This window comes from Schistocerca piceifrons, chromosome 9 (genome assembly GCF_021461385.2).
Source record: "Schistocerca piceifrons isolate TAMUIC-IGC-003096 chromosome 9, iqSchPice1.1, whole genome shotgun sequence".
Taxonomy (NCBI): Eukaryota; Metazoa; Arthropoda; class Insecta; order Orthoptera; family Acrididae; genus Schistocerca; species Schistocerca piceifrons.
Window position 1 is genome coordinate 147958239 of NC_060146.1, and position 25660 is coordinate 147983898.

The 25660-nt window shown below is 41.4% G+C and overlaps 1 protein-coding gene across 1 annotated transcript in view; it reads left to right on the plus strand.

The window, feature by feature from the left end:
• LOC124716771 (nuclear factor related to kappa-B-binding protein-like) overlaps nt 1-25660 on the plus strand; it is a 215137-nt gene that overhangs the window by 2195 nt on the left and 187282 nt on the right. The window contains 3 exon segments of the mRNA XM_047243318.1: nt 5603-5796; nt 10995-11308; nt 16196-16497. Of these exon segments, the coding sequence (XP_047099274.1) occupies nt 5603-5796; nt 10995-11308; nt 16196-16497 (810 nt within the window).

Genomic DNA, 25660 nt, shown 5'->3' on the forward strand with positions numbered 1-25660 from the left:
TGTCATCCTCTTGACAAACTGACGTACCAGAACATTATCACGTTTAAATTTTTCAGATCAGTGTGAGCCATCATTATATTCTTAGAAGTCTGTTGTCATATACTATATAGACAGGGTATGGGATATGTTAGTCATGTTTCTTTCATAATATGTTGTTTACTTCTTGTGTGCGTGACATAGATCATGGTGTTTCCTAGATAGTGGAGATGGTGATCCATTGAGGGGAACAATGTTTTGGATTGTGTTGTGTACTAGACCTAATTGTGTGTTCTTTATTATTATTTATTTATTTCTTGCGAGGTTCCAGTGAATAGAATGAACTGTAGTGTTGCTTGAGGCCTAGGTTAGGTTGTGAGTTGGTGAAGCCAATGAACATGTCATAACAGTCCTTTTTTTAAAGCAGGAAAAAATTGTACATTCTGCAATCCAAACCCCTATTTCCCCACTGTGGTCTGATTTTTTTCCAAGTGTTCAGTATTTTGAGAGTCCGCAGCTCGTGGTCTCGCGGTAGCGTTCTTGCTTCCCGAGCACGGGGTCCCAGGTTCGATTCCCGGCGGGGTCAGGGGTTTTTCCTGCCTCGAGATTACTGGTTGTTGTTGTGTCGTCTTCATCATCATCATTCATCCCCATTACGGTCGGAGGAAGGCAATGGCAAACCACCTCCACTAAGACCTTGCCTAGTAAGGCGGCGTGGGTCTCTCGTGTCGCTCCCCTATGCTCTGTAAAGGAGTATGGGACTCATCATCATCATCAAGTAAAAAGATCATTTCCAGCTCAAGACCCCCTCCCCTCTCCCTCCCCCCATGAAGATCCCATTAGTGTTTAAGATTTAACTTTTCTAATGTTTATACATTATGTGTGTTGGGACCTTTGCTCTTCATGTTATATATCAGTGACCTTGCAGACAGAATACATAGTAATCTTAGATTTTTCACAGATGGTGCATTTATCCATAATGAAATATGGTCGTAAAAAAACTACACAAATATTTAGGCAGAGCTTGGTAAGATTTCAAAGTGGTGAAAAGTTTGACAACTTGTTTAAATGTTCAGAAATGTAAAATTCTGCACTTCACAAAACGCAAAAGTGTTATTCTATTCCTATAGTATCAAGAGTTGCAATTTGAATTTGTCAGCTCATACAAATATCTGGCTGTAACTCTTTATAAGCATATGAAATGGAATGATCACATAATTTGAGTTTAGGTAAAGCAGGGGGAAGACTTCAGTTCACTGGTAAAATAGTAGGAAAACATAGTCGGTCTACAAAACAAACTGTGTACCAATTGCTCTTGCGACTCATCCTAGAATACTGCCTCAACTGTGTGGCACCTGTACCAAATAGGAATAACAGGGAATGTTGAATGCGTACAGAGAAGGGCAACACAAATGGTCGCAGGTTTGTTAGACACAAACTGTCCCGAGAAAGCTTGCTTACAAAGTTTCAAGAACCAAATTTAAATTATTAATATAGGAATATATCACTGCTATAGTGATTGTGTAGACAAGATTAGATTAATTACAGCTACCCTGAGGCATTTGAACATTCTTCCTGCACTTCATATGTGAATGGAATGGGAAGAAACACTAGTAACTGGTAGGATTGGAAGTACCCGCTGCCATGCTCTTCAGAGTGGTTTGCATAGTATCAATGTAGATGTATATGAATTTCTGCCATCAAGCATTGGTCCTTTCACCGCCATGTTTAATGACTTCATTGGTTGAATTGTTACATAATCCCAATTTTTTATGTAATATTTTGTGTTCGTATTATTTTATCCATAACGGCAAGATAATCCTCATCACCTCTACTTCTATATGACTACTCCGCAATTCACACTTGAGTGCTTGGCAGGGTGTTGGTAAGATCACCTTCATACTACCGTATTTCTGCACCATCCACTCTCAAACAGTGCACAGGAATAATGAACATTAGAATTCTGTATGAGGTCTGCTTTCCCTTATTTTATTATAATGGTCATTTCTCCCTATGTAGGTAGCAGTCAACAAAATATTTTGGCATTCAGAGGACTAAGTTGGTGATTTGATTTTTATGAAAATTTCTTGCTGCAATGACACCTGCCTTTTTTTTTTTTTAATAGTTGCCATCCCAGCTCACGTATCATATCCATGGCACTCTCTCCCTTACTTTGAGCAAATACAAATCAAGCTTCCCTTATTTGAATTTTTTCAATGTTTTCTGTCATTCCTATCTGGTAAGGATCCCATACCACACAGCAGTTCATCAGATGAGGACAGGCAAGAATAATGTAGGCAGTCTCCTTAGTAGATCTGTTGCGTCTTCTATGTATGCTGCCAATAAAACACAGTCTTTGGTTTGTCTTCCCTGCAACATTTTCTGTGTGATCATTTCAATTTAAGTTGTTTGTAATTGTAATCTGTACACGCTTAGTCAAATTGACAACTTTTAGATTTGTGTGATTTATCACGTAACCAAAATTTAATACAAGAACTAATAAGGAAAGTGCATTATATGACGTTTTGGGTACCACTTTGCCATCTCAAAATCGAACCGTCATCTTTCCACCTAAGTAATGTCTTGGACCACTTAACAGATCAATATTTCACTGCAACTAAGGTTTTGTATGCGTGGTTATTGACTCTGATAACCAAATTGTAACCATTCAACATAATCTATACCTTGTGCTGTACTTCAGATCAGTCTGAGGCCACAATCTACAGTCCAAAACATAATATAGATGTACAAAAAATATTGTTCCTTATTTATTTGTTCATGTATGACATGACTAGTCAAAATATCATTACATCATGTGACAAAGCCCACATCCAGTATGGCAGGTTCTATTGAACCAGAAAAAAGAACTCAGAAAGTTCAATCTACAAAGTGAGTTGTTCACAACAGACAAAAGAAGCAGAATGATGCTGTTGACTGGTGAGTTACATAGCAACACTCTTACTAATGCACACTCCCCACCGTATGGCATATTAACCTCACAACACTCTGATTTGAGCAGTCTCATACATTTTCGTCAGTATATGCAATTGTGGTACAGCAGACTTCCACAAGCTTGATACAATGGCAGGTACAAACTGAGTTTGCAACATGTTGCAAACATGTTATGAAAAACAGAAACAAATATCTTATGGCAGTGCTGCTATAGATCAAAGGAAACAATATTTCTGCCCATCTGTTGCATGTTACTGGTGACAGCATTAGCTTAATACTAGTAAATTTATTTGCCCATTGGTTATTATGTAATGATATGTATTTTAAGCTCTGTTATCACTGAGAATTAATTGTGATTGTTTTTATACAGCACAGAATTAAGTGGGCCCGACAGCAAATTGCCATATTGTCATCTTTGTATGAGTCAGAGGAGTGCATCTAGAATTTTGGGCTAAATACATTGAAGCTGATGGTCAACAAACACAAATTAGAGGAGGAATTTAACTTTTTAATGATATGACTTCTTCAGTGTATGTAGGTGTGGCAGGCACAGATTCCCCCATCACCTTATCTATAAACAATATATAGACACAGGCAAAATCAGAAGTGTTACTATATGGTGATATGTACCACATTATAGACCAATTTCATAAAATTTTCAATAAAAATCCAATACAGTGTGTATTACAACAATGTTTTCATTCATTCAGTTATAGTTTATCCTCTTCGATTCTTGCGTGACATATACGACACCTGGAACTTGTGACCTTTATGTACATACAGAAGCCATGTAGAGAAGCCAAAGATATATGCTCTAATACTTCACTCACATTGTCCAAGGTGTCATTACCTACTGCAACAAGTTTCAGTGCTCTGTGTTGTAAATTACATGGAACAAAAATGTTAGTTGGATAAACATATATTTCTACTAGTGGAACAGAAGATGTTAAACAATCCTTCAAGCCTTAGACCAGTGTTCCACAAACTTCAAATACTGTTTGAAATACTGCTTGCTTCAAAATTTGAAATATGTATCCAAGAATCTGCAATGAATTACTTAGGGCTCACAAACAAAGACCAATGGCAAGTCTTGTTCACTGCAGTTCAGTCCCCCCCCCCCCCCCCCCAAACTTGGAAGATAACTGCCTAGCGAAGTTACAGGTATTATCAGAGCCAGCTTTCATGTTCAACTCCCGTAACAGGTTATTTCTGACACTTCTTTAGTATTGCTCTGTCTATTAGTGATGACTACATCTTTCTCTTCATTTGTTTAAAACATTGGATATTAATAGTGCAGCACTATATCCATATCTCATCTTTGACCCTAGACATAATTAAGCTGATGATGCAAGTACACTAAGGGAAACAACATTGCGGACAATGTCGAAGCACTAAGAAAAATATTTATTGCGTATGTGGACGTAGACCTTTAGCAAGAAACAGTTGAAAGCATATTGCAACCAGTGTAATAACCATGTTAAAAACACCAACATGTCTCCAATTGTAGTGTATACATTGCTCCATTATACTGCAATGGTTAAGTAGCAGCACTATATAGAAACATAACATGTTCCTAGTTAAATCAAGATGTATTTAGATTTATGATTAGAAATATCAACTTCTTTCGCAAGTATGTCATGAGCAAGGTACTCTTATGAAACGAGATTGTGGAATGCTTCCTTTAAGTTGTGCTCCAGAGTCTCAAGAATCCAATTATTAATGAATAACATCATGCATCACAAAACCATATTGATATAATCCTTTATCTCTGGACTGATTTTGTTCTACTGACTATTATGTAGCAGACAAACATTTCGTTTTTCTGGATGTTTTTGTTGCTAGAAGATGACTTTAAAATAGCAGCCTTTGGTGGTTGTGTTTGTGTTCATTAATAAGAGAATAGGTTTACTCAGTATTAGTATACATTGTTCAAATATATGGCTACTGCTGTGTGAAAATTATTTGCACCTAAGTAAATAAATATTTCTGAGACTTTTGTAAGGGAACACAGAATATACATTTCTTTTGCACAAAAGCTTGATTGAGATACTAATTATTACATCTGGATGTCTGAAATTTCTAATTGATAATGTGTTACCATATGCGATGCTCCTGAATTATTACTGAAATATGCATTGGTTAAGACTTTTGTTAATTGAATGTTATTTAAGAATGTGATATATATGTACTCTTCCATCTACTGTGTCTTGCTCTGTGGTTTGTTTATGCCAGTTTGTATGTTGAATTTCCATGATTGTAATATTTCCAGTCAGTTATGTTTACGGCTTCCTGCATGCTCATACCATTAATATGTGGTTTTTATGACACTACATTATTTTGTAGTTGTGGAGACATGGTGTTGTCCTGCAAACCAAACATGTAAAGTATTGATATCTATCTGCTCCTGCTGCACGTGCACTGTATTGGATGTAGTAGTCAACCAGGACAATTAGGTGTGCAGAGGTGTGTGTGTGTGTGTGTGTGTGTGTGTGTGTGTGTGTGTGTGTGTGTGTGTGTGTGTGTGTGTGTTACTTTTACTCTTTAAAGTATTTACATTCCACCAGGACGTTCCTCTGTTATAAGAAATTGGTATTTGTATGAGAATATTGTTGATTCACAATTACTTTAATAAAATGTGTGTGGAATGTCACCAACTAATATTTTTCTGTTTTAGAATTTTCTACCATCTTTCCCTGAGAATGATGCACAAGAAAAAGATGAGACCCTCCGTAGGTTGTTTGCTCGAGAAAATATGCGGTTTGGTGTGCCGCTCAACGACTTTCACATGCGGCTTAAAAATGGCTTCTTCAGGCCCGACATTGCCAAAATGAGATCACTTATTCGGAAGGCGGAAGAGCGAGAATATGGGTGAGTGTAAAATCATGATAGAGAGGAGCAGTAAGTGTCTGAGGGACAGTGTCATTACTGTACTCAGTGTGAGATGTGGTGGAAAATGGAGGGGATGTGCTCATGGTATGGGCGAGACTAATTATTAAATATCAATTATTGAAAGCTGTTGCCTGGATAGATGGAGTAGCAAATGTTGTAGGGAAGGACTCGCGAGGCAAAGAGTGGGTAGCAGTGTAGTGTGGGGCAGGTCTTTTGACAATAAGTTGGTTGCTGCACAACAAGACGAAAGGAGTCCAGAGGCAAGAGCATATAAAGACAGCGAGAGGGAGAAGGTGTGAGAGGAAGGGGAGGAAATGAGAGGAAGATGGGGTTGAAAGAGAAGACAGGAAGGGAAGAAAGAAATAGAGAGGGGTGGAAACTGGGGGAGAGAGGAAGACGTAAGGGGGAGGGAGAGAGAGAGAGAGAGATGGCTGGGTAAGGAATGGTGTGGACGGAAGATTCAAGGGAGAAGATAGTGGGAAACAAGTTGGCTGAGGTTTAGCCAAAGAGATTGCAAGAGCCCAGGATATATTGGAGACATGATTCCTATCCATGTAGATCAGAGGAACTCGTGCTGGAAGAGAGTGCCCAAATGGCCTGTGTGGTGAGGCAGCTGTTGACATCATTTGTGCTGTGATGTGCAGCATTTTCAGCAATTGGATGGTTAAGCTTGCAGTTTGACACAGTTTGGTGATAGCTATTTGTGCTACTGGACTGTTGGTTACTTGTCATGCCCATATAAAATGCTGCACAGTAATTGCAGCACAGTTGGTATATAACATGAGTGCTTTCGCACACGGCCCTGCCTTTTATAGGGTAGAAAATGCCTGTGACAGAACTGTAGTGGGAGGTGATGGGTGGGTGTATGGTGCAGCTCTTGCACCTGGGTCAACAACAAGGGAATGACCCAAGGAGTGCAGGATGGGGCATAGGATTGGAGTAGGGACAGACAAACCTTAGGTTGGATAGGTGGGGGAACACTACTGTGGGCGAAGCAGGTAGGATTTGGGTATGATATCCCTCATCTTGAGGCATGATGAGAGATAGCCAAAGCCCTGGTGAAGGTGTGGTTGAGCTTCTCAAGACCGGGGTGATATTGGGTGATAGAGGAGTGCTGGTTGGTGGCCGGTTAACAGGGTTATTGGTGTCGGAGGAGCTGAAGGCATGGGAGATCCATTGAAGGATGAGCTCTATATGGTATTATCTGTCACTAAACATTCAGGTAAGATTATTGGTATACTTCAACTACAGATGCAGTGTCCGTTCATATTGGGTAGACCACCCAACAGCAGTACCACCACATCTGTAACTGTCATCAGTTTCAGATCAAAAACATTCTACCATACAGCCTTGCCAAGAGTGGACACCACATCTGCAGTGGAAAGCAGTTATTTTCAAAGTACCAGAACCTTTATTGACCGACAATATGCTATCCAGCTCGTACATGAACAGGTCTCCTGTGCCATCTCCTCCCCTGGCACCAGTAACGCTGTTAAGCAGTCACCAACCACTGCTACTCTGTATCACCAAGTATCGCCTTGGCCTTGAAAAGCTCAACCACATCCCTAACCATTGCTTTGACTACCTGTATTTGTTTCCTGAGATGAGGGATGTGCTACCTAAAATCCTCCCATGTCACATAAAGTACTCTTCCCCCATCCACCCAACTTACAGAATATCATTCTCCATCCTTACCCTAATCCTGCTCTCAATCCTGCACCCTTGGGTAATTTCTTTGTGGTTGACTCAGATACAAGACTGTCCCATACACCCCCACCTCCCACCAAAGTCCAGTCACAGACAGAGTCTACCCTATAAAAGGCAGGGCCAGGTGTAAAAGCAGTCATTTTATAGATGAGTTATGCTGCAATTACTGCGCAGCATTCTGTGTGGGCATGACAAGTCACCAACTGTTAACTCCACAAGTGGCCACCACGAGACTGTGGCAAACTGTAAACTTGACCATTCACCTGCCGTACATGGTGCAAACCACGACACTTCTGACTTCAGCAACTGCTTCACTACATGGGCCATTTGGATACTCCCTTCCAGCGCAAGTTTCTCTGAACTACACAGGTGGGAACTGTATCTCCAGTATAGCCCGGGCTATCATAATCCTAGTAGCTAAACATCAGCTAACTTGTTTACCACTACCTTTTCCCTTCCCTCTTTTGTCTACACCACTCCTTGCCTGTTCTCCACTGACCCCCCCCCCCCCCCCATGTGGACTCAGGTGCTCTCCCTCCCTCCCTCCCTCCCCCTCCCTCTCCCCCTCCCCCCTCCCCCTCCCTCCCCCATCGCCCTCCCCTTTTTCCACATTTCTCCCTTACTCTCTGCCCTCCCTGTGTCTGTCTTCAGCACCAACTTCCTCTTCTTTCCTCCCTTCCCCCCTTCTCTCTCTCCACACAAATACATTTTATTTACTGATGAGGCACAGTTTACTCGAGATGGTATAAACAGTTTACATAATGTGCGCATATGGTCTGAAGCAAACCCACGTGTAACAGTGCAACACAATTTCCAGCAGTGGTTTAGTATAAATGTGTGGTTTGGTATAATCAACACACACTTTATTGGACCATTCATTTTCCCAGGACGTCTAACTGGAGAGACGTTCTTACATTTCCTTCAAGAAGAAATGCCCCATTTACTTGAGGATGTTCCGCTTGCTACGCACTTGCAAATGTATTTTCAACTGGACGGTATGCCTCTACATTTCACCAATGCTGCTAGTACACATTTAAATGAACATTTTCCCCAAGAATGGATTGGTCGTGGTGCTACATGTCCGTGGCCACCCAGATAGCCCGATTTAACACCAATGGATTTTTGTGTATGGGGATGGATGAAAGACATAGTTCATGAGGACAAAGTCAATACACGTAAGGCATTACTTGCTCGCGTTATGAATGCAATAGACAAAATTAAGAACAACTCTTTGAAACTGAAACAAGCAACAAAATTTGTTCATACATGTGTAGGTAAATGCATTGAACTTGTTGGAGACATTTTTGAACATTTGTTGTGAATGTATTGTGAGATTGTTTGTACACTGTACAACTTCCTTAACACTGAGCTTTGTTTTTTCTGGTTTAACATGAATTCACCTGTGCTATGATATTAAAAAAAGAAGATTATCGGAGACATTAAAACAGTTTCAGTTAACATCATTACCATCATTTTTCCAAAATTAAATTATCTACAACTTCTGTTGAAAACTTCGTGCAATTGTCTGGAATTTAAAAAACAAATTGGGCCAAGTAGTTAATAAATTACAATTTTTACAAAATTATGTCTGGGCTGCTCTGGATGTTCTGGGAAAGTATGCAGATACGCATCTGGGACATGGTTTATTAGTTTCACCAGATCAATAACAACAAAATAAATGGAAATCGTGCTGTACTTTAGCCTGGTACAGTTTTGCGATGGCTTTGTATTAGTGAAGTTGCCAAATTTCAGGCAAAATCTTTTATTAACCGTAACTAAACATTTGTGGACCTATGTTAATCTGAACTTTTTTCTTTAGTTTTACTTGTAGAATAACATATTGAAATATTTGCATATCTTTGTGAATCACCCTATATATTACGCATTTTTTAAAGATGCAACATTTAAGTAAAAATGCATCAAAATAATATTTCTTTCCATCTATATATGCTCCCATTTAAATGTCAAAAATTGTATCAGGAATATGTCCACCATCACTGTATCCACAGCCAGTTACTCGGTCAATGAAGTTTGTGATGAAACTTGCACAGACATTTGTGTTGATGCCGTTGATGACACATTGAATTTCTTCCTTAAGCTGGAGAACTGTTTGTGGTTTATTCTCATAGAACGTGGACTTCACATAACCCCATAAAAAGAGGTCATATGGAGTGAGGTCACAAGATCTGGGAGGCCATTCCAAGTCACCACATATTAAAATCACAGACTGAGGGAATTTTTCGTGGAGTAGAGTTATTGTATCGTGGGATGTGTGACACAGAGCCCTGTCCAGCTGAAACCACATATTGTCTGTATCCGCTTTATCCAGAGCAGGCCAAATGTTGTTTCTGACCATTTCTCAATAACACTCACTGTTAATATTTACTGCATTACTGTCAAAATCTTCAAAAAAGAAGGGGCCATCACACCAACTACCCATAAGGCACATCAAACTGTGGTTCATATTGGATGCATGTGGCTCTTGGATAATGCTAGGGTTTTCGTGACCCCAAATATGGCAGTTTTGTCGGTTAATGAACTCACACATGTGAAAATGTGCCTCACCACTGAAGATTATTCTTTTTGCAAAATTGTTGTCCTCTTCTTGTTTGATGAGCATGTACTTGACTAAATTTCTGTATTTTATATGATCTGTGGGTTCAAGATATTATGTCAACTGAATCTTGTGTGAGTACATATGAAGATTCTTTTTCAGAATTCTTTGTAAAGAGGCTGTCAGAAATTGAGAGTGACTTTGAAGTGACTTGTGGCTCACAGCCACACTATCCTGCACCAATGCAATGTTTTATTCCTTATGAACCGCACGGTTTCATCCAGGCAATTTTATGGTTGCAACGGAACTTGTTTCCTCAGATATCTTAATCAACTGCAGAATTGTTGATACTGTAGGAGGATTATTACTCCTGAAGATCCCACTAAGTCTATGAACAGTCTGTCATAGCCCTTGATGGTTCTGTAATGAGTTTTCATGATAATAACATGTTCCTCCTTTGTGAACCACTCCGTAGCAACTGTGAGCCTGAAATATGCAAACAACAATTGACCAAATAATCAGAATGACAGCCAATATCAAAAATGGAAACAAAATTTTACCACTTAATTTAAAAATTGTGTAATGTATGAAAGACCCTATATTCAAGTTACTTTGACGCCTGACTTAACCAAACTCAAGCTTAACAGCAGTTCTTATAGTCCTAACAGTAATATAATTTCAATAGATAAAGCTACACAAATCAGGTAAATTTGTGGAAAAACGTTTTTGCATTACATATGTGGTGGCTACAGTAAGTACTATGCCTTTTACAGCACTCTAAAAGTGCTCATTGTGTCCCTTGAGGCGGTTACTAATATTTTGCATGGTGAGCTAGTATTCTTGGCATGCTTATTGAGGCTTGGCCTATATTGCCCATTTTATGTATCTGACAGAAAATCTTTGATCTGTTCTCTAGAATGTGGCAGCGGAACTACTTCAGACGAGTGATGAAGGCGGTACTACTGTCTCGTCAACATTACTTGGAAGAAGCAATGTCACAGCCACCCGGTCACCACCGCCATACTCGCCCGAACGACACGACGTCTCATCAACCATTCTCCACTTCTCCGGCAGAATCGTTGCCAGGCTATACAAACAATGCATCCTTTTCTGCAGCTAAAAAAATTGCTGCAGAAAGCCGTGCTCGTAGACGCTACTTTCGAGAGCTTGCTGCTGTCCGTGAGGAAGTTGGCCAGAGTGACCACAGTTCTGAAGATGAGAACTATCCTGGTAACATGTTTCCTTATATTATTGCTGCTACCTGTAATGTTTATGGACACTTGATATTTAGTATCCCCACTTTGTTGTGAGCATATAGGTGTTTCTAATCCAACATCTTTGTCTCTTTCCTTTTTTTTTTTTTTTTTTTTTTTTTTTAGTCTGTGAGTTGGTTTTTCTATGTTTTGTTTTCACAGATAAGAGTAGAAAACTAGGATGAATGAGTGGGTTACCAGAGGGGTGGGAGTCTTGCATTGTCTGTATAGAAGCAATATCAGCAGAGTGACTTCAAACATGGACTAGTCATTTGATGTCACCTGAGTAAAAGATCCATCAAAGACCTTTCAACCCTTCTAAAGTTGCACAAGTCTGCTGTTGGTCTTACGAGGGCTATGCCAAAAGTTTTTAGCAGTCCGTAAACCATAAGGCGGAGGACAATGGGGTTGTTTTCATTCAAAAGAGCAATGTTTTTCGACCTCGGGACGTGCGCGCCCTGGCTAGCAGCGATTCCCCCACAGCGCGGTAAGAAAGCACAGGCAGTGCTGAGTCAGAGACAGTGCAGGATGGAGCTGTCACGCCGCGACTTTCGTGCCATGATTTTTTACGATTATAAAAAGGGTTTAAGTGCCGAAGAATGCCGTTCTTCTTTGCTGCGTGTTTTTGGTGAAGCTTCCCCTTCTAGGACCACAGTTAGAAATTGGTTTAGCGAGTTTTTGAGGGGTTGGCAGTCAGTTGAAGACAAACCTCGTCCCGGTCAGCCAGCAACAGCTGTGACTCCTGAAAACATTGATGCTGTGAGGAAAATGATCAAAGAAGATCCACATCTTACATTTTGCGACATTGAAGGGACCCTAAATATTGGATCGACAGCAGCACATACCATCATTGATAGTCACTTAGGCCTTACTAAGAGATGTGCCCGTTGGGTGCCTCATTCCCTGACAGAAATCCAAAAGGAGGCGAGAGTGGACTTGTGTCATTTCATGCTCGAAAAATTCAATGGAGGGAAGGCCCGAGACACCTAAAATATCGTCACAGGTGATGAAACGTGGGTCTACCATTATAACCCTGAAATGAAGAGACAGTCTTCTGTGTGGTGCTTTCCAGGGGAGGAACCACCCACAAAAGTTCAACGGAGTTGGAGCTCTGGAAAAAAGATGGTGGCAACTTTTTTCACAAAGATCAGGCACCTCACCTCTGTGACCTCGGACACACGTCGTACAGTTAATACCGAATGGTACGTGAACAATTGTCTTCCAAAAGTCATCGCCACATGGAAGTTACAGCATCCAAAGTCCAAGAGTGGGCACCTTCTGCTGCATCACGACAATGCTTCTGCGCACAGGGCTGCCAGAACGATGGACTTCCTGGAGAAGGAAAAAGTGCGAGTGTTACCCTATCCCCCCTATTCACCTGACCGCCCCCCCCCTGGCACCCCCCCCCCCCCCCCCGCCTTTCTGTTCCCTGAGACTAAGGAAAAAATTCGAGGGCAGCGGTTTTCATCAGATGAAGAGGCCATTGCAGCATATGAGAGTGCACTAAGTGACATCCCAAAAGAAGCTTGGACTGACACTCTTCTAAGCATGTATACATGCTAATGGAGAGTATTTTGAAAAGTTGTAAATATTCTTTTGCAAATAAATTTTTTTCACACATTCTGCTAAAAACTTTTGGCATAGCCCTCGTATGTCTGTGAAGTGTAAATGCAAAGGAATAACCGCAGCCAAACCAACAACAGGCAGACCTCATGTACGGATGGACAGCGACCGCTGAGCATTGTGGAGGCATGTTGTAAAAATATCCCATGAAATCAGTGGAAGGAATCATTTGACAGTTCCAAAGTATTACCAGCAGTCCATCTAGCACAGTGAATGTGCATAGGGAGTTATAAAGAGTGGGGTACAATGGACAAGTAGTTCCTCATGAGCTACACATCACTGTAATCAACACTACAGTTGAGGTGGTATAAAGAGCAACGTCTTGTTACAGTGGGTGTCTGGAAATGAGTGATTTGGGGTGAGGAATTGTGCTATAACCTGTAACAATTTGATGGGATGGTTTGGGTTTCAGCGAATGCCTGGAGAATGTTACCTGCCATTCTGTGTAATGCCAACAGCAACAAACTGTCCATTCGCATGAATGGACACAGGCAGACAGTGTTTGTTGGTAATGAGGATCACCCTGTGGCTAAACATGCCTTGGTGCATGGCCAGCACATCTTGGCACAGTGTTACACCATCCGGGTTATCTGGATACTTCCCACTAACACCAACCTGTCAGAACTCCGGAGATGGGAACTTGCCCTTCAGTATATCCTCTCTTCTCGTTATCCGCCAGGCCTCAACCTCCGCTAATTTCAAGTTGCCGCCGCTCATACCTCACCTGTCTTTCAACAACATCTTTGCCTCTGTGTTTCCGCCTCGACTGACATCTCTGCCCAAACTCTTTGCCTTTACAAATGTCTGCTTGTGTCTGTGTATGTGTGGATGGATATTTGTGTGTGTGCGAGTGTATACCTGTCCTTTTTTCCCCCTAAGGTAAGTCTTTCCGCTCCCGGGATTGGAATGACTCCTTACCCTCTCCCTTAAAACCCACATCCTTTCGTCTTTCCCTCTCCTTCCCTCTTTCCTGACGAAGCAACCATTGGTTGCGAAAGCTAGAATTTTGTGTGTATGTATGTGTTTCTATCGACCTGCCAGCGCTTTCGTATGGTAAGTCACATCATCTTTGTTTTTAAATATATTTTTCCCACGTGGAATGTTTCCCTCTATTATATTCACAACAGTGAAGTATGAATGAGATAGTGTTATGGTACGGGTATGCTTTTTATGGTTAGGATGTGGTCCCTTACTGCACGTGAGAAAATATTTGTGGAAGGATATGAAAACATTTTACAGCATAGTGTACATACTGCATACAGTAGAGGAACAGTTCAGAGACAGTTGCAACAGCATCTGTGAGGCAATGGTTTGTGGACAATAACGTTCTGGCAATGGGCTGATTTGACCAATGTCTTGACTCAAATCAAATGGAACTCTTTTGGGATGAGTTAGAATGTCGACTTCACTCCAGACACAAGTGTCCGACGTCAGTATCTTCTCTGTTTTCGGTGCTTGAGGAAGAATGGGCTGCCTTTCCTCCAGACATTGAGACAGCTGATTGAAAGTGGCTCCAGCAGAATTCAAGCTGTCAAGCAAGTGAAGGGTGGACACAACCCATATTAATGCTTACTACACACATCAAAAAAAGTTTTACGTCACCCCGGTTCCCAGAACTCCTTAAGATAGACATTGACTGTGGATATTGTATCACAGACACAGTCCCTTTGACTGTTCAGAGATGTCACTAAACCCGTCCAAAGATGTAAACAACCATGCATGAACAGTGCCTATTGGACGGAGGGGCTCTGACAGCTGATCAGTTCCAGTCATTCCACCAGGAAGGAGGTACACGGCTCGTGTTGTCTGTAGTTCAACCATGCTTAGACAGTCAGTACTACAGTTTGATCATGTTCGCATTGTTACTTTGTGTCAGGAAGGGCTCTCAACAAGGGAAGTGTCTAGGCATCTCGAAGTGAACCAAAGCGATGTTGTTCGGACATGGAGGAGATACAGAGAGACAGGAACTGTAGATGATATGCCTAGCTCAGGCTGCCCATGGGCTACTACTGCAGTGGATGACTGCTACCTACGGATAATGGCTCAGAGGAACGATGACAGCAATGCCACCGTGTTGAACAATGCTTTTTGTGCAGCCACAGGGCATCATGTTACGACTCAAACTGTGTGCAATAGGATGCATGATGCACAAATTCACTCTCGACATCCAGGGTTAGGTCCATCTTTGCAACCACAACACCATGCAGTGCGATACAGATGAGCCTGACAACATGCCGAATGGACCTGTCAGGATTGGCATCACGTTCTCTTCACCAATGAGTGTCACATATGCCTTCTACCAGACAATTGTTGGAGGCCTGTTTGGAGGCAACCCAGTCACATTGAATGCCTTAGACACACTGTCCAGCGAGTGCAACAAGATGGAGGTTCCCTGCTGTTTTGGGGTGGCATTGTGTTGGGCCGACATGCGCCGCTGGTGGTCATGAAAGGTGCCGTAACGGCTGTACGATACGTGAATGCCATCCTCCAACTGATAGTGCAACCATATCGGCAGCATATTGGTGAGTCATTCGACTTCATGGATGACAATTCGCACCCCCATAGTGCACGTCTTGTGAATGACTTCCTTCAGGATAACGACATCACTCGACTACAGTGACCAGCATGTTCTCCAGACATGAACCCTATCTAACATGCCTGGGATGCATTGAAAAGGGCTGTTTATGGATGACATGACCCATCAACCACTCTGAGGGATCTATGCCAAATTGCTGTTGAGGAGTGGGACAATTTGGACCAACAGTATCCTGATGAACTTGTGGATTGTATGCCATGAAGAATACAGGCACGCATCAGTGCAAGAGGATGTGCTTCTGGGTATTAGAGGTACCGTTGTGCATATCACTCTGGACCACCACCTCCGAAGGTCTTGCTGTATGGTGGTACAACATGCAATGTGTGGTTTTCATGAGCAATAAAAAGGGCGGAAATGATATTTATATTGATCTTTATTCCAATATTCTGCACAGGTTCCGGAACTCTTGGAAACGAGGCAATGCAATACTTTTTTTGATGTTGTATTACGTGTCCGGATACGTTTGATGCTACTGAACTGAGAGGTAATGATTGGATGGCAGAGTTAATGCGGAAGTGTGTGTGAGAGGTCATTTGGAGTTACAATGTGCTTGAAAACTGTGAATTGCTGTACGCTATTAGTTTTTGTGACTGTGATTTAATGCTACCTTGTCTTTTAACATATCTGATATTTGCAATTCTACAGAAGGTCCTCCGCCCAGACTGAGCAAACGGCAGAAACGGCAACTGGCGGCTCTGCAGAGCTCGCTGCGGACGGACTCAGGGGGCTTCGTCGCCGGCGGGGAGAACAGTCCCACGCGGCACTGGCCCGCCGTTGCTTCTACTCTGTCTGTCCGGTCGGGGGATGTCGGCGGTGGTGCCGGGGACCTTCTGCTCGCTGGGCTGGATGCAGGGTACGCCAGTGCGAGTGGCAGCCTGTACGAGCCAGGGGAGGAGACCTACCGTGCCATGCTCTACCGCCACAAGAGGCGAAGAGCGCATGGAGACGTGAGTCTTTTGTCCATTCTAATGTTTAGTCCCATTCTCCAAAAGTTTTGTGTGTACATGTGTTGCTATGCTGTCTGCGTTTATTTATCATAAGGCAAACTGAAATCTGTAATTTCTAAATTACAAATATTCATCTTCCAGAAACTTCCTGGCAGGTTAATACTGTGTACCGGACCAGAAATCGAACCTGGGACCTTAGCCTTTCACAGGCAAGTGCTCTGTTGACTGAAGTACTGGCAGAAGTAAAGCTGAGATGATGGGTCATGATTTGGGCATAATAGCTCATTCAGTAGAGCACTTGCCCACAAAAGGAGAAGGTCCGAGGTTCGAATCCTTGTTCAGTGTGCAATTTTAATCTGACAGAAAGTTTCATATCACCACAAACTACGCTGCAAAGTGAAACATTCATTCTGCAGACTCCTCCTTCTCCTCTTCCGCTTCTTCTTCTTCTTCTTCTTCTTCATCACCTTCGTCTTCTTTGCCTTCTTCTTCCTTTTCAGGTCTTTCTTTAGGATTCTAATCCAGGTATTTGGTGAGTGTCTAGTGCCCTCTTTTGATTCTTTTAGGTCAAGTACTGTTCTTGTCGAATTGTTGGGTTTGCATCCCACAACATGCCCATACTAGTGTAGGCAATCCTCTTGAAGCTTTTGTGTTATGTTTTCTACCTTAAGCGGGCCAAGGACGTGGTCATTTCATACTCTGCCCTTTAGGATCGCTGCTCCAGACCGGCACAGTGTACTTGTTTCTGTAACCTGAAGCTTCCATTCATCTGATTTGCACATGGTCCAAAATACTAAATTGTACATTAGAAGTGGCCTTATTTCTTGTTTGTTCATATATCCTTTGACTTCAATCACTGTCTTCTCATTGCAGAGGGCTCCTGTTCATGACCTGCATTCCTACAACCCAATTTTTATACAGTTTTTAGTGTCTTTATCCATAAAAACTGCGGTTGTTATTACCGCATTTACTCAAATCTAAGCCGCACTCGAATCTAAGCCGCACCTGAAAAATGAGACTCAAAATCAAGGAAAAAATTTTTCCGAATCTAAGCCGCACCTGAAGTTTTAGGCCACACCTCCAACTCGAAACAAAGTTGGTCAATTGTAATATGAGACACAATTTAGGTCGAATAAATGACGATACAGCTACAGTAGTTTGGTTGTCGTAAGCTTAGCAGTTAAGCTTTACCAGGTAGGCATTGCTATGCGTCAGGCGCTCCGTCCGTATTTATACGGGTACCCTTCCTTTTTCACGTGCTTTGTCTGGTTTGAATTGATTGCTTATTTTTCTTTCATCTGATAAGTGCTGTTCTCTTTGTTATAGGTGTTTACGTCACTCTAAGCTGAAAATGCATTACTGTACTGTGTCACGCATTGTTCGTCGCATTCTGATAATGAGTGTTTACGGCCTGTTGCCGCTCGCGGCATGGGTTGCTTTTGTGCACGCTACCGCCGCTTATCATTTAAAAAAAAGAAGAGAGAGGAATCGTCTCATTAGTGAAACAATGGCAATGCTTTTGTGCATGCTACCGCCGCTTATGATTTTAAAAAAAGAAGAGAGAGGAATCGTCTCATTAGCGAAACAATGGCAAGAGACTGCTATTTGTTGTTACTTACACTGCTGCTTTCTTTGATAATGATCAACAAGAACCAAATAATAGGCTGCGTATGATGCAAGATGTTCTGAACGAGAGTTTAGCGAAAACTTTTCTCCGTTTGAAAATCTTTGCAGACACCTCTTTAGTAATTATATTCTGCACAGAAATTAGAGTCATCTTAGATTTAAAAATCTAGTCAATTCCCGTGCTTCAATTCTGACTGTATCACTATTAGGCATAAGAATAATACGAATATAAACATGACATGACATGATATGTATATTCTTCCGCGTTTGCTGTTGTCGCACTCTAGTTTCGTAGTTTATTGGGCAGAAAGGATTTAAATGACATAGCAGCAAACACGAAAGAATACATGGCAAAATGTTTATATTCGTATTATTCTTATGGTGAAGAGAATACTGCGTGTGATTCACAATTCATAAAAGTTCCTATTAGCAACCATCCCTTCTCACAGGTAGGAAAAAATTCAGAATGTAGAGTTGGCCATGTTGACAAACATCCCAAACGGTCTTGCCAGTCGGATTTTCGTAGTACATTGAAATGCTGCTACATTCGAAGATGAACAATACGGAATTTGTATTTACTTCGTTGGATAATGTATGAAAATGAAGTGGTCGAAACTCGGGGCGGAGAAAAAAGCTCGTCTTCCACCTTTTTTTTATTTTTTTATTTTTTTTACTGACGCAGAGGTTTTGCCGCCAGTATTTATCTGCATGCCTGTGTAGCGCTACATATATTCGACGGCAGAAGTTAGTTGTGGCGGCACCTACCAACATTTTTCAGAACTTCCGCTTACTTTGCACTCGATTCTAAGCCGCAGGTGGTTTTTTTGGTTACAAAAACCGGAAAAAAGGTGCGGCTTAGATTCGAGTATATACGGTACTCAAACTGATCGGTTGGCGTTATAAGGGTATCGTCGAGATGAAGTTTTGGCTTAGAACTGGTGGCCATTCTTGAAAAACTGCAGTACATATACTCTGTTTTGGTACTACATACTGTAAGTCCTCTATATTCTAGAAATGTGCCCGATGCTTTAAAATCATCTTGAATTTCTGCTATTAGAACTATGTTATCAGCAGACAAAAGTTTAAGTGCAGTTGGCTTCAGTGGTTGTTCTAAGACATAGTTCATGACTATTGAACAGCAGCAGACTCAAAGCAGATCCTTTGTGGACCCCCAAGTCTTATCTCAACTTCTTCACTGACACCTGCAGATATGGATTTTGTCTGTACGTTCTCACACATGTCTTTCGGAATATAGAAGTAGTATTCTGGGACACATTGCATGCGAAGAGCTTGCCGTATAAGCCTTCTCAGCACTTGCTCAGCAGTATTATCGAGGCAAACAAACACAAGATAGAGGTGTTTCCTGAGATCAATGTATTTTTCCATTAGGATTTTAACATTACAAACAGTGCCAATAGCGCCTATCCTGTCGTAAAACCACATCAGTTGGTCATAGTTTTTGTTGCCTTATTTGATATGTTTGTAAGCACTCATCCTCATTGTTTCTGATATTAATTGTTCTGCACAACAGTTTCTGTTCTGCAGTTTTGTAGAACAGAATTACATTATGTAAGTCTGGAGGCTTTTGTGGCTGCTGTTAAAATATTCTAGGTTGTTAGGCCATGTCGTATTTCTTATGTGCCAGACTGGGACTTGAACCTGTAGTTCCCAATAACCACAAGCAGTCACCATAATCATCTTGGATATCTGTGCACACTTTCTGAACTGACCCAGACCACCATATGCCACACTGTGGAAGTTTGCTTGGGTGACCGAAAGCAGTTAAGGAAACCGCTCGTGAAAAGCGAGAGATCTAGGTTAGTGTCTCAGTCCAGCATATATTTTCACGTGTCACCAATAGGTAATATCTTCATATCTCATGGGTATGACTTTCGTAAGCAGTTGGAAATCACCCTGACTACTGTCAAACAATTGGCAGCTGCTGCAAATCGGTGTTTTGGAAGAGCTCCCAAGACTCGTGTACCTGTGGTACCTGTACCAGAGATGTCTCAAGTATTATCCTCTCTCGTACTCGTAGATACTGCCTCCTCTGCAGAAAGTACAGAATCTGTCACTACTTGTCCACTTCACCACCACGAGTGGCATGTCAGTGGTAGATCTAGGCATTCTGTAGGTGGTGGATGGGGATCAAGGAGGACTCAGGGTATTGTATCGATCCCTCTAACTAGCCAGTTTGAAGTGCTGCCTTTCACTGAAACTGAAACGCACTTTACCTGCTTGAGGAAATCTGTTTTGGCCGGTGTCAGGAGGACGCAAACACAGAAGGGTAGTGGTCTATTAATCATCAGCAGTTCAAACATATGACAAATGATGGTAGCAAGGGACAGGAAAGGACACCAGGTGCACTCAGTGTGTATGCCTGGAGGCCTCATTCAACATGTTGAAGAAGCTATTCCAGCAGCCACTGAAGGAACAGGGTGCAACCAACTGCAGACTGTGCTGCACATTGGAACAATGAGGTCATACTCGGATCATTCCAGCAACTGGCAGAGAAGACCATCCTCGCGTATGGAGTTTCAATGAAAGTCACAGTGTACAGCATTGTCCCCAAAACTGATTGTGGCCCTTTGGTTCTGAGTCAGATGGAAGGACTGAACCAGAGACTCCGAATGTTCTGTGACAAAGTAGGCTGCAATTTCCTGGACTTACGCCAACGGGTTGAGAACTGTAGGGTCCTCCTAAATGAGTCAGGAGTGCACTTACACATCAAAGCCTGCTATTCAGGTAGATTAGATGACACTCCATCTAATCCATATAACGATAGTTGTAGGAAACCTAGAAGTATCAGTGTAAGATCGAAAGAAGTGCCTCCTATAGGTGGAAGTATTAAAATCCTAATGGTTAAATGTTGAAGCATTCACAACAAAGTTCCAGAGCTTGAAGCCCTCCTGAAAAGCAGTGAAGCTTACATAATACCAGGTACAGAAAGCTGGTTGAAACCTGGAATTTATAGCAGTGAGATTTTTGGGGAAAATGTATGTGTATATTGGAAGGATAGGCAAATGGGAAATGGGGGTGATGTATTTGGCACAATAGTCAAGAAACTCAGATCCACTGAGATCGGAACTGAAGCTAGGTGTGAGATGTTTTGGGCAAGACAGTATCAGGGATGGGCATAAAATGATAACTGAATCCTTCTATTGTGCATCAGGCTCATCTCCTGATATAACCAAAAACTTTAGAGAAAATCTCATTTCACATGTACATAAGTTCCCCTATCATGCTGTAGTCATTGGTGGAGACTTTAATCATCCAACAATCAGTTGGGAAAATTACAGTTTTGTTACTGGTGGGCGTGATAACATATCCTGCGAAAAATTGTTAAATGTGTTCTTCGAGGACTACCTAGAACCGTACTCATTATGGAAATGTATTGGATCTAATGGCAACAGATAGACCTTGCCTCTTTGAGGACGCCCACATCGAAACTGGAGTCGGTGATCATGATGTGGTTGTGGAAACAATGATTACCAAAGTACAAAGCACAACTAAAACAAGCAGAAAGATATATATGTTCAGTGAACTAGACAAAAAATCAGTAGTGTCGTATCTCAGTGAGGAAAATGAAACTATCAGCGTAAGGCAGGAGCATGTAGAGGAACTAATGACCCAAGTTTAAAAGAATGATTGCTCATGCACTAGATAGGTATGTACCCAGTAGAACAGTTCATAATGCAAGCGATCATCCATGGTATAAAGTCAATGTAAAGAAACTTCTAAACAAATAGAGATTAGTGGTTAATACGTGTAACACCAAGCACAGGGCTACAGATGGAGAGATGCTGAATGAAACACATTTTGCTGCATGATGCCTTCAATGACTACCATAACAGAATAATTTCAGATGATCTTTTATGAAACCCAAAGGAATTCTGGTTGTATTTAAAGGCTGTTAGTGGTAATAGAATAAGGGCCCAGTACCTAGGGGATGAGGCAGGAATTGAAATTGAGCATAGCAAAGCAAAAACTGAAATGATTAACGCCATTTCCAAATGTTCCTTTATAAAGGAAAGCGCAGGAGGAATGTCCCAGTTTAATCCTTCTACCAATGAAAAGATGAGGGGAAATAAGTATTAGTGTCAGTGGTGTTAGGAAACAGCTGAAATCGTTAAAACTGAACAAAGCTCATGGTCCGAAGGAATCCCTGTCAGATTCCGTATGGAATTTGTGGCTGAGTTAGCCCCTCTTATAACTATAATCCCTCAAACAAACAGTCATGCCCACTTCTTGGAAAGAAGTATGTGCTACAGTCGTTTACAAGAATGGTAGTAGAAGTAATCAACAAAACTACTGTGTCCAGTATCCTTGACATTGATTTGTTGTAGAATCTTAGAACATACTCTGAGCTTAAACATAATAAGGTATCTTGCACAGAATGACTGCTTCCATGCCAACCAAGATGGATTCCAAAAATATTGATTATGTGAAACCCAACTTGCACTTCCCTCATATGACTTACTGAAAACTTTGGATCAAGGCAGTCTGGTAGCTGCAGTATTTATTGGTTTGCGAATAACATTTGATTCGGTACCACACCTATGTTTACTGTCAAAACTATAGTCACATCAGGTGAAATTTTTGACTAGATTGAGTAGGAAGGACTTAACGTGTTATCTTGAATGGAGAGTCATCATTAGGTGTTGAGGGGACCCTGCTGTTCACGTTGTGCATTAATGACCTTTTTGTATATTAATAGTTTTGCTTATCTGTGTGTGCTGTAGCTGTTCGTTTGCACATTTTTGACATGGTTTTTACATTTTTGTAAATACCGTTTTTGACTATGTTACGATGTTTCTAGAATGAAATTTTCACTCTACAGCGGAGTGTGCACTGATATGACACTTCCTGGCAGATTAAAACTGTGTGCCAGACCGAGACTCGAATTCAGGACCTTTGCCTTTAGCGGGCAAGTGCTCTACCAACTGAGCTACCCAGGCACGACTCACGCCCCATCCTCACAGCTTTAATTCCGCCAGTACCTCATCTCCTACCTTCCAAACACAGAAGCTCTCCTGTGAACCTTGCAGAACTAGCACTCCTGGAAGAAAGGATATTGCGGAGACATGGCTTAGCCACAGCCTGGGGGGTGTTTCTAGAATGAAATTTTCACTCTACAGCGGAGTGTGCACTGATATTAAACTTCCTGGCAGATTAAAACTGTGTGCTGGACCGAGACTCGAACTCGGGACCTTTGCCTTTCTTGGGCAAAAGCTCTACCAACTGAGCTACCTAAGCACGACTCACGCCCCGTCCTCACAGCTTTAATTCCGTCAGTACCTCGTCTCCTACCTTCCAAACTTCACAGAAGCTCTGCCAGGAAGTTTCATATCAGCGCACACTCTGCTGTAGAGTGAAAATTTCATTCTAGAAACATCCCCCAGGCTGTGGCTAGGCCATGTCTCCGCAATATCCATTCTTCCAGGAGTGCTAGCTCTGCAAGGTTAGCAGGAGAGCTTCTGCGAAGTTTGGACGGGCCGTGAGCTGTGCTTGGGTTGCTCAGTTGGTAGAGCACTGGCTGCGAAAGGCAAAGGTCCCGCATTCGTGTCTCGGTCCGGCACACAGTTTTAATCTGCCAGGAAGTTTCTTATGTTACGATGATTTGAAAATGGATTCCAACCTGAAACTAATCAGCGAGCGAATAAAAAATATGAAATTTGCAACTTTGGCTGTTTTTGTTGTTGTACTAATTAAAAGAAGTTGCTGACCTGAAATTATTCTAGTACGCAGAAAGTTCATAAATATTAATAGTAACCTCAGACTTTTTACAGATGATGCAGTTATCTATAATGAAGTAATGTTCGAAAGAAACACTGTAAAGATTCAGTCAGATCTTGATATAATTTGAAAGTGGTACAGAGTTTGGAATCTTACTTTAAATGTTTAAAAATGTAAAATTGTGCACTTTGCAAAAAGAAAAAAACGTAATGTCGTTGGACCATAATATCAATGAGTTATTGTTGGAATCGTCCAACTCATACAAATGTCTAAGTGTAACACTTTGTAGGGTATGAAATTTAATTAGCACGTAGGTTCAGTCATGGTTAAAGCAAATGGTAGTCTTGGTTTTATTGGTAGAATACTGGGGCACTGCAATCAGTCTACAAAGGAGATTGCTTAAAAATCACTTGTATGACCTGTTCTGGAATATTGCTCTAGTTTGTGGGAACCTATGCCAAAAAGGACTAACAGGGGATATTTAACATATACATAGAAGGGCAGTTAAAGATATAACTGAATGAATAGGGCAATTAAAGATATAGTAAAAGAAAAAGACAAAAAGATGATTTTTGCAGATGATATGGTAATATGGGTTGATAAAGAGGTAGATGTACAGTTACAGCTTGATGCGTAGAAGGAAATAATGAAAAGGTATGGATTAAAAATAAGAGTGAAGTAATGGTATTTGGAAGAGAGAAAGGGATCAATGGAAATATTACCTTGAATGGAGAACCCCTCAAAGTGGTAGAAAGTTTCACTTATTTAGGGAGTGAAATATCTAGGGATGGAAGAATAACTAACGAAATTAATAGGAGGTTACAGAAGGGAGGCAATTTCTATCAAACAATAAAACACCTGATTTGGAATAATGAAGTTTCAGAAAGAGCAAAACTCCTTATGTATAAGAATTATTACATCCCTATCGTCACCTATGGTGGAGAAACATGGACAATGACAGAAAAGGACTGGAGCAGACTGCAAGCAGAGGAAATGAAATTTTTCAGAACAATTAAGGGAAAAACAAGAATGGACAGGGTAAGGAATGTACAGATTAGAAAGGACCTTAAACAAGAAAGTATGAGAGAAGAAATTGAAAGAAAGAGATTAAGATGATATGGGCATGTTAAGAGGATGCATGGGCAGAGACTCCCCAAAATTATGGAAGAACTAAAGATGGATGAGAAAAGACCTAGAGGGCGCCCAAGAACACAGTGGAAAATGGGAGTGAGAATATCTGTAGAAAGGAGAGGTGTGACCTGGCAGCAAGTGGAGGAAGAAAAGTAGTGGGAGGACCGAGCCAAATGGAGAGGACTCATCAGCACCCAGACCCGGCAGTAGCTGGAGCGGGATTCGGATATAGATAGACATAGAAGGGCAGTATTAATGATCACAAATTTGTTTGATCCATGGGAGAGTGTCAGAGAGATACTGGAGGAACTGAACTGGCAGGCTCTTGAAGATAGACATAAACTACCCCAAGATAGCCTGTTAACAAAGTTTCAAGAACTGGCTTTAAATGATGACTAGGAATATACTAAGCCCTCTACGTATTGCTCACATAGGTTTTGTGAGGATAAGATTACAATAATTATAGCACACACACAGGCATTCAGACAATCATTCTTCCCAACCTCTAACTGTGAATGGAACAGGATGAAACTCTAATAACTGGTATAATGGGATGTACCCTATGCCAGGCACTTAACTGTGCTTTGCTGAGTATAGATTTAGATGTTGAAAGAAACCCAAATAATTGATACAGTGGAATGTACCATCTGCAATCCACTTCATGGTAATT